Genomic DNA, 10,708 nt, shown 5'->3' with positions numbered 1-10,708 from the left:
CAATTCCAAAGTTTAATCGGTTTGATTTTAAATTTAACCAGTTTAATTTCAGTTCGATGTACGATTTAAACCAGACCATACCAGTCTAGCGTAACCATCCACGATCAAGAGGGGTACATAAGGAATGCAAGTCAGGCATGGAAGAAGAAATTCAAGGCAGTTCAAGGGAGCTAGTGCCTAAACTCAAGTAGGTGTAAGTATTTGATCAATTTGCTTTAAAATTGAAACAAATCAGATAATTTTTTAAAAATTTATTAAAATCAAATCAAATTGAACTAAAAAAAATTAATCTGAATCTAACTACATTGGTTGGGTTAATTGGACTTTTTAAGAGCTTTTATCTTTTGATCTTATTTTTACCAAAAAAAACTTTCAACAAAATGGAATTAAATAGAATAAGAATTTTTACATGATTTTGTATGAATATGTATGTTAATTATGAATTTTTTTTTAAAAAAATCGTAATTTCAATTTAAAGGTTCTTATTTTTTCTTGTTTATGATAAAAATTAATATTAAAATATTTGAAAAAATAACCAAAAAGTTGTTTGGGATATTTTAAATTCTAAGACATCCAAATTCATGAACATGTGGCAAGGCAATCCCAATAATGGTATAACCAATGACCAAAGAAACAAGCCATTGGCTGACCTCCACATCTGATTTAAGTTCGTCAATCAATGTTCAGTTTGAACCAGCTAAGCCCATCTCTGGGTTTCAAAACAATGTTTCACCAAAGGATAACTCAATTGTAACTATAATTAAAGCAATCGAAAGACATCCTGTAATATAGATAACTTCCACATCAATTTCACATCTAGCACAACATTCTAAAGCAATGACAAAATCTTTCATTCGCTGGTATTACCTCAACTTTAGTCAAACATATTTGGAAGAGGTCTAACTGCCATAAATGCGTCCACCATCTGAAACAGGAAAAAAATTCACCTTAATGCCAACCACCACCATTATTATTTTAATTTGTGGAGAATATAATCCAGCATTATTAAGGAACTTCAAATCCAGAATGCCACTGAAATCAAATATGCTAAGATGCTATCCATGCTAATCTGAAACTCATATTCCATTAAAGTAATAGGTTAATAATTAGCAAGCTAAGCTCTCCTTAGGAGGCCCCATGTTGCAGCTCCAAGGCTTGGCTTTATATATATATATATATATAGTAGATTTGGGAGTTGAATGCAACTTTGCCATGGTGCATAAAAAGCTTACTTCATCAGTTACAGCTGATCGTGCCAAACGATGTCTTTCTACCAATTCAGTCAAAACATCAGCAAGGCGCTTCTTCACTTCTCCTGTTAGCATGCGTCCCGCAGCATACTCCTAAAGCACAAGTATTAATGAAGAACCTTTTGTTGCTTATTCAAAATTAGGGATGCCCAAATTTCAGAGAGCAGAGTAATTAACCTCACTAGAAAAATGATAAAATCAAGTAGAAATGGAAATGGTACCTTTTTTATGTGTTCAAGCTCATCATCATCCTCCAGGAAAAAATTTAAATACTTGACTGGTATATCTACCTGAAGGGAGGGCAAACAGAATAGAGGTTTATGACATTGCGCCCTACGAGAAATCAAAAACTTCCCAGGTCTCTGGTGATACAAAAATGAAAATACTAGCAAGGAATACATTTCTTGTTATAATTCTGGCATAATTCTTCTGGCAAAAACATGTACTATTTAAAGCATACTAGACCATTGGTATGTGAATTTGAAATTATCAATCAAAGTTCAGCAGAAGGATTTCTACCTCAAGGTTTGCTCCATATTTTCTATGCTTCTCTAAAGAATCTTGCCCACCAGAGAAAGCATACTTGTTTATCTGTAGCCATCAATATAATTTACATTAGCTAGAGAACGTACTCATGTGAAACACCAAATAAATATGCCATTTTAAACTGCTCATTTGTCTGCCAAGGTACAAATTGCTTTAGGATTGTACTGCCTGACAAATTCGGCCAAAATTTTTGCCAATGCCTGACTTAATAAAAATGTATAAAAAGATACATCTCACTTTGTCAAACAAGAAGAGCCAGGGCCTCATGGAAAATTCTTTCTCAAGCCCAACATGATTGGGAGCAATCCTAAGTTGGGTTGGATAGGTCCTAAAAGCAAAATACCTTACCCAAATTAGGTATTTTTTTCAGGGTGGGCTGAGCATGGTTCCAGGCCCATAAACAGACTACTAACTATCCATATTTCTAAGCACTACACTAGTGTAGGGTTCAAGCTCACTTTTAGTTCAACTGTATGGACTACTGACCTATTGCTGTTTACACCTTCTTCCCTCACGTGATTGTAGCCATAGAAAACTCATTGTAGAACAGATACTGTAACTAAAATATGACAACACAAGACCAGCATCCTAACCAACGCATGATATAGATTTTTGCACAAAAGGAAGTAAAATAAAGTCATTAAATTGTAGGGGAAAAAGCAAGAGAATAAACGAGAAAATGCATTGATTAGGAATGCAAAAGCATGAAACAAGCCTGATTGAATTTTTGAACAATGCAATGTACTACTAGAATGTTAAAACTTAAAATATCTTACTGACATGAATCCTCCCATCACGTGGGGTTTTGGAATTGTTGTTGGGGCTAACGTTGAGGGGAAAAAAATTCTTATATATACTAGAGTTTTTAAACCTTGGGAAAAACTGAATTTGATATGTTTTCAGCCATAAGAACACTACAAAAACAGAACTGCATTGTTTTAAACAGCATCTCTTTTTTTTTGAGAATATTTTATTGACTATGAAACTCAACATCAAATGAGGTTGTAAAAGATAAAGGAACTTGAGCATTCATAATACAGCCAGAATACTACAAGTAAATAACCTTTAACACAAAGCCAACATGGTCTTGCAGACACAGAAGCACAAACATAATTGCAAATGCATTGATATTGCAAAAGCAGGGGTACAGATAAACACTAGTCTCACTAGAATATAAAAGGTGTAATAGACAAAATCAGTAGAAAGATATTTTAGGCAGTACTCATCAGCGACAAAATTGTGGCCACTTCTTATATCCAAATGTCATTGAGAGACATCAGAGTACTAAATGTATAATCACCTCATACTAGTAAAGCTAAACAATCATATGAACATTTTGCCATTAGAAGAAATGGTATTGCTAATTTCCTCATTTTGGCAGTACAAGCAAGACCCTCAGGATTACATGCAACTTTGTATATCTGAGATAGACAGTCTACTTTCAGGACCATACCTTGTTCTTGATTTCCTTAGCTGAATCAGTCACATATATTGCCGAATTTGGATCACTAGCAGACATTTTTCCTGTCTCCCCCTGCATGAGCCAATTTCAGGAGAAGAAATGATCAGTAACATCAGTGGGAGTACTATAGCATAAGCTCTAAGAGAATACAGAGATGCAGTAACCATTCCAAGGTACAAAAATTCCAGTAATCACCGTTCGTAGTTCTGCACAATACAAAACATTGACTATTGAATCTCCTACATAATACAAGCTTTTTCTTGGCCAATGCTAATTTTCTGTGAAGTGTCTTAAATTGCATTCCAAAAGCCATCTTGATTTTCATTTAAACGCACTTACACACATAGCTGTGAGCTATATCTCCCAACCTCTACATAATCCAGTTATGTTACTTGGCCAGAGTATTGATTACCTCCCTCCCCCTGCATCTTCTGGTTATGTTACCAAGCTTGATTTGCATTTGAAGGCATATCCCTCTGTCATTAGTTACCAAGTCTTCATTTGCAATGAAATTATTCCTCTCTCTCTCTCTGTGATTCCACACTTTTCTTGATTTGAATTTGAAGGGAAAAAAGAAAGATACCAGTAATAGTACAAATAACAACAAATATGAGTTTTTTTTCTCAAAAAAAAGACAAGATACATTTGCATAAAGATTACTATTATAGAAGTATAGATCACATATGCTCCTATGCCTATACATAGAAGTACCTGCAAAGCAGGGAAGAATGAGGATTCAATCAAGGAAGGCTTGTGATATCCTATCCGAGGAGCAACATCTCGCGTCATTCTGAAATATGGATCCTGAAAAATAAAAAAGCAAAGACAACAATAAGGAAACCAAGATCTGAAGTTTAAATATCTAGAAACATCAGTTTGACAAAGGAAAGAATGAACAGATTTTGGCATATCTGTTCTCTCAAAAATCAAGGAGAAGGAGGAGCAACCAACCATTGATTAAAAAGAAGAATCATTAATGGTGGGAAAGCATATTATATGTTTTAAGGATTTCTGTAGATTAACAACCTACTTCCAGTGACCCATCCAATTGGATGTCCCATAATGCCTCATCTTGAATCCATTTGTAAGAAAGTACATATTATAACCCTTGCATTGCAATCATATGCTCCATGCCATCAAAGATCCCCACACCAAAATCCCAAATCAAGCACCATGGAATCTCTTCTAAATAGTGCCCTTCCTATTCTTCCAAGCTATAAAGTCACTCCTTTTCTTAAACATTAACTCGAATTATCTATCAAACTCAGAACCTGGCAAAGTAGGTGAATTTTCCTCCATCCCTCTTTCACATATAACACCAATTCAATACCTACTTCTCATTCTCAAGTTTCCACCATTTCCAAAACAGTTAAATCCAAGAAACGGAGGCAGCCCACAGAATAACAAAGAAGGCTGTGCACCTTCCTAGTAATCATTCAAGCAACATCAGCCTAGCATATCAAAAAGTTCCATGAAAGGCTTTTACTCTAAAGTTTCAATTACTTCATATATTTCCTCACTATAAAATGTCCAGTCTCTGGTGTACAAGGAATTATCAATACTACATACAAAATTAATTTACATCAGTGCTAGTCCAACTTTTTTCTCGACCCAGTACTTCACAAGTTCACTCTAACAAAATTGTTTAGAATCATTCCATGTAAAGCAGCTGTTTTAGTATTCTCCAGATTTTTAATCTATAACAATATTTAACTTACACAACTTCTGCAAATCAGATAGCAGTCTTGGAGTATCCTCTCAAGTCTCAACATAAGAATACCTTGACCAAGGTGCCAGCAAACACATTTAATAACAATAACCTCTAGCCACTGTAAGTTACTTTTCCATTCCATATAAAAGATGACTTCCTAATATCATCTATGGTATTAATCACAATAAATGGCAAGAAATCAATTACAATTTCTAATTTCATAATGTTATCACTAAAAAATAAAAGTGAGATGACACTGTTAGGGTTCTGCCCTTACCGCATCAGGAAGGTTAAGGATTAGAGAAGTAGGAGAGAAGAGATGAGAGAATTGGAGAAAGAGGAGAAGAAGAGGAGGAGAAGAAGAAGAAGAAGAGAATTACGACCCACCAAAATTGATAGGGCAGCTCATCCAATTAATGGACAAGGTTAAGTATGATTTAAGATTTCAGGGATAACAATTGTGGGAGAAAAATGTGCAAATGATTTAGAGATTTGAAGGGTAAAGGAATTTTCTCATATTAAGGGTTTTTTTGGGATTAAAAGTCATTCTATGTCCTCTCACTAGTCTTGAATCATTGAGTTAAATAATTTGATAGATGGAAGGGCTTGTTTGACAGAATTAAAACTCAAGGACGAAACTGTTAACTCTGTTAATTATGGGATAACCTAGAGCCTAAAAAGTAATTACCTAATTTTCAGTGAAGAACTAAACCAAACTTATAAAGCACAACAATACTCAAGAAATAGAAATATAATATACTTCATATAAAGCAGTTACATTTTCATCCATATTAATTACAAAAAAAACATTCACATTGGTTAAAAAGCTTCAGCAATGAGAGGGCATTACCTGGTCAATTGCGCATGGAATTAAGCAACGGAGATCATCTTTGCCAGAGAACAGGTGTGGGAATGAACTCGGAAAAGATGGAACTGCCTGCACCAACACAAAATGTAGGACATAAATTCCTTTTTTTTTCCTAGATATCATAACAATCACATCATTGCCATGATGCTAGTAGTTTCGGGGAAATGAAGGCATGTAATAGGTCTCATCTTTTATCCTTATAAAACTATGTTCACTTAGTTATTATCTTAGATGAATAAAGCTCTCTTACATGCTCAACACTAACCATTATCATCAATAAAATAAAAAAGTTTACTTCAAAAGATAATAGGAACCAATAATATAAAAATAAAATAAAATTATGAAGAACGCATTAGTACAATAACAAAAAAATTCCCATCCCTGAAATAATGCAGACATCCTACAGGATGCGTACACAGAAGCAAAAACTAACCTGGACAGCTGGGAAGCTAACTTTTCCAATATGATCTTCACCAGTAAAACCAAAAATACCCACAACCTGTGCATTGCGAAAAAAATTTAAGACGGATGTCGTAGACCAGTCGTCCAAATGAAGAGAATTCAAGTGGGTTCTAGAAGAAACTGACTGTGCATCCAAGATACAGATTACTGTAGAAAATGAATACCTTATTATATGTGACACACTTTTCAACCTTCACCATGTTATTGTAGAAGGAACTGCACAGTTCACATAAAATCAGATGGTAATACAAAAATGCAGGTAAAAACAAGCATAATAGGATTTGTGAAATAAATTCTTTAATTAATATGTGCAAAATTCTTAGAACAGAACAAAACACAGAGAAACCATACAAACACATTACGCATTGTATAACAAAGTTTCCACCTAGGGAGAAATAAGTAATCATTTTATGCCAAATAAGTCAAAATTCAGGCTTGGTAGTCCATCCTATGCAAAATCTGTTACTAAATAAGAATATAAGCACTTATACACAGAGAAAAGAATAACATGAAAAGTCTCCTCCCAACAGAATTCAGAATAGTATTTTCACTATCACATGCTATTCCTTAAGATCAATTAATAATTTATTATACTCGGTGAAAAAGCATATGAAACAGTATATAAAAAGAAAATTAAGGAAGAAGGAGGAGGAGTAGTAGTATAAGGACAAGAAGAAGCAGCAGCATTCTTTCTTAATAAAACAAGACTTCAGGATTACTTCTAATCCCTTACAGTCAAAAACTCTTAAAATGGCCGAAGCCATCATACCAAAAGGAATAGTGGAAAAACTATGCTTGTTGTATTGATGCTAAACCAGTTACTTACCCACCAACATACTCAAAATCTTGGAAAATGAAAGTTCTAGTGACATCAAATCCACAAGCAATAATATCTCTAGCATTTTCACGGGCCAGCCTTTTGCTTTCCTCCACAGAGAGATTTTTCCACATGCACTTCTCATCATCAGTAAGCTGTATAACAAGTGGAACCTTGAATGCCTCTTGCAAATATCTGCAACCCAATTATGATTAAATGGCATTTATAGGTATAAAAGATTAAAAATAAGAGAATTATCTGACTTACTTGGTGAACATAAAAGGAATGAGATGACCCAAGTGCAGAGATTCAGAGGAGGGGCCTCTGCCAGTATAGAGGTAGAACTTTTCCCCTCTCTCGTAGGCGTCCAATATCTCATTGAAATCCCTATGGGCGAAGAAGACGCCGCGGCGGAGGAAGACGTGGGGTGGACGGTTGGTGAGACGATGAACGCGGTCGATAAGGGATTGCTCAAGCCTCTGGCATCCAAATTTGTCGATTAGCTTGTCATAATCGATCTTTCCACCATCTTTGGCTGACACCTCCCATGGATTCACAACCTGCTCTTGTTCTTCCACTTGCTCTTCCTCTCCCATTGTTGAGCTTCTTCGCCACCTCAAGTCTCAAGAGCCCAGCGGCTATGGTCCACAAGCACACAAAGAAACAATCTCCACTGCTTGAACAGACGTCGTCCTATGGACTGTCACTGATACTGAATTAGTGGGCGAAGATGCAAGCTATGAGGCAGAATAGACGCATGGGGTTTGTGAAAGCAGTTTATACATAGAGAAACGACAGGGTCTATTTTTGTCCGAAACAATTGGTCGGGCCGGGTACAACTATCCAGTGTGTGCAGCGAGTCAACCACCCTGTTGAAATTAGATTCGGGTCGTAACTAATTGATTAAAAATTAATTTTAAATTGAATAAAAATAATTTTATTTAATTTAATCTATTTTTAAAATAAAATAAGTATGTTTAATAAATATAATTGATATTTATTAATATAGTTAAAATTAAATATAATTGATAGAGTTAAAAATAATAAATTTTTTACAGTATTATTTAAATATATTTTTATCATGTAATAAAAATTATACTAACAAGATTTACTAATAGTGAAAAATGATTATTGTAAGCAGTTGAGATATGTCAGATTTAATATTAAATTTAAATATCAAATTTGTAACTGCCAAAAGATTTCATAAATAAAATTTTCAACAACTATAAAATCTTCGACTGCCATAAAATTTTTAATGATTATAAAATCTTTTAAAATCTAAACCAATTTTACAACAATCACCTACATAGTTCAAAAGATTTTTCATTGTTGAATTTAAAAATTTAGTGTATATGTTTTGAATTTGGAGTCTTTTAGACTAATAAACCCGACCTAGATTAATAAGACTTAACATACCAAAAGGAGAGTATATGAAGAGCCAAAGGCTTAAGGAATAAATACAAGCATAGCAAAACAAAGCAAATCAGTCAAAGTTCACAAACCAAATCACTTAGACAAATTAAATCAAATCAAACCACATAAACTCAAATTTAGTCAAATCAAAATACCCAAACAATCAAATCAGACCATCTAAACACCAAGAATAACACCCAAACACAAACACCATCCCAACTGCAGAGAAACCTTCCTCCGTCAAAGCCACTAAGAGCATAAAAGCAATACCAATAGCAGAAGCAAAGCTAGTAGCGCCCAAAATCAATAGACAAGCAAAGAACATTAGGGGTGTGCATTCCGTGGGTTCGGTTCAAAATGAACAGAACAGAACTAACCGAAAATCAAATTGTAGAATTTTACATAAAAGGAACCGAATAAGAGGAATAATCGAATCCAACCCATTAGTTCGGTTCGATCAATTGAACCGATTTTTAAACTTTTCATTATTTTTTTTTCACATCGATTTTTAGTGTTCTGAGAATCCGCAGAAAGCAAGTTGCCATTAGTATTTCCTTTTACACGAAAGATAACCCACTTTAGAATATAACACGATTAGCACAAAAAGTAAGTTCAAAATCAGCTCTTAGTTAAAGTTTATGCTATATGTCCACCCAAGTACTGTAAAATATAAATAAGAAAGCTATTGATCATTGATCAGTAAATGAGGAAAAGTTGGGCAGTTTCTCCAGAAAGCATGACAGCATCAGAAGAATTTGAAAGGAATTAAGGAGATTTTTATTAACAAGTATAAAGTCTCTTTTCTTAGCTGTGTTAGATTTCGTCTTAGCATGCCGTCTATATTGTTTGTAGTGTTAGGACATTTAACAAGATACCTCAAACAAGAAAGTTACACAACCAACACTTTTCTCAGTAGTGACTCAATACTCTTTATAAAAAAAACTTACTTACCTTCTACAGTTGCTGACGAGGACTGAGGACTGAGGAAGACTGAGGAAGACAGAGGACTGAGGATAACCAAGTTGCTGACGGTGCGGAGAGCCGATGGACTGGAGAACGACGGCCGACGATTGCGTGGAGACCGACGCCCGACGCCGACGATTGCGTGGAGAGAGAGACTAGAGAGCGACAGTGAGGTGAGGAGGACTCGGCGTTGCTAAGTCGCGCATCCGCAACGTAGTGAAGAGCGACCACCCGAGTTAGCCGCGATGGTTAATCAGTCGATGCCGGGAGGAGAGTGGAGGTTGGACGGTGGACGGTGGACCCGCTGGAAGTGGTGGAGCTCAGTGCTCAGAGAAGAGGCACAGACATTGTGTTTTGTGACGTGAGGCGGCGTAGAATGGAGATTAGCGTGAACTTACTCAGTGGCATTTAGGGCAAATAAGGGTACATTTCAAAACGAGTAGTACAGCTGATTTCGGTTCCATTCAGTCTAATTGAAAATTTTAAATTTAAAATTAAATCAAATCAAAATTATTGATTTTTTAAAAAATTAAATTCGAACCGAATCAAATAAAAAATAAAATCAAACTAAATTCTTAAAATTAATCAATTTAATCGATTATTTTGATTTAAACCGAATCCTGATTAATACTCCTAAAACATAGTTTATTTTAAAATTGATTCAAATATCAATAAATTTAAATTTAAACTATTTAAAAAATAAATACAGCCAAATATAAATTTTAAATATTTTACGAGTCGTTCAACTCATTTACAATTATAATGAGTTTTATATTTAAAACTAACTAAATTGAGAAAATTGTAAATATCTCACAAAAACAATTCACCTCATCTACAATCATAGCTAATTTTTAAAAATTAAATTATTTTAGATAATTAAGTCAAATCCTTGAATTTAGCTCATTTAACAGACCTTGAATTCCGGATAATAAATTTTTATTCATCATCCTTCAATTAGTAAATTTCCGAATAATAATAATAAGTCAAATCTCTTAATTAGTAAACTTTTATTCATCATCCTTCAATTTTAAGTGTTTCTTCAATATTGTCATTTAATTTTAATATCTTTTTTAAAATTCCATCAATTTTAATTATAGTATTATTAAAGGCATTATTAGCGGATATTGTAGGTTTCTAAAATAAAGTAAAATTACTTAGCTATCATTCTATTGATATTTTTTTCCTTAAAAAATAAAATTAAATGTACATACGAATT

General features: G+C 34.1%; 1 protein-coding gene across 4 annotated transcripts; it reads right to left on the bottom strand.

Moving 5' to 3' along the window:
* Positions 1-607: 607 nt before the first annotated feature.
* On the bottom strand, positions 608-9,919 carry LOC110628090 (tryptophan--tRNA ligase, cytoplasmic). 4 transcript variants are annotated; one of them, XM_021774576.2, is made up of 13 exons: positions 9,481-9,912; positions 7,384-7,985; positions 7,126-7,311; positions 6,464-6,515; positions 6,271-6,336; positions 5,820-5,906; positions 3,970-4,062; positions 3,250-3,330; positions 1,770-1,841; positions 1,472-1,540; positions 1,233-1,343; positions 868-925; positions 608-781 (listed from the first exon to the last, which is right to left on the bottom strand). In XM_021774576.2, exons 2-12 carry the CDS (start codon positions 7,710-7,712, stop codon positions 875-877), a joined length of 1,197 nt encoding a protein of 398 aa, XP_021630268.1. In that variant the 5' UTR covers positions 7,713-7,985; positions 9,481-9,912; the 3' UTR covers positions 608-781; positions 868-874. The 4 variants fall into 4 exon arrangements, with proteins under 4 accessions (XP_021630268.1, XP_021630267.1, XP_021630265.1 ...); XM_021774575.2 differs by having other exon boundaries at positions 608-925; positions 7,384-7,816; positions 9,481-9,919; XM_021774573.2 differs by having other exon boundaries at positions 608-925.
* Positions 9,920-10,708: the final 789 nt, after the last annotated feature.

Source organism: Manihot esculenta, chromosome 12, assembly GCF_001659605.2.
Source record: "Manihot esculenta cultivar AM560-2 chromosome 12, M.esculenta_v8, whole genome shotgun sequence".
Taxonomy (NCBI): domain Eukaryota; kingdom Viridiplantae; phylum Streptophyta; class Magnoliopsida; order Malpighiales; family Euphorbiaceae; genus Manihot; species Manihot esculenta.
This window is presented reverse-complemented; position numbering and strand designations above follow the sequence as displayed.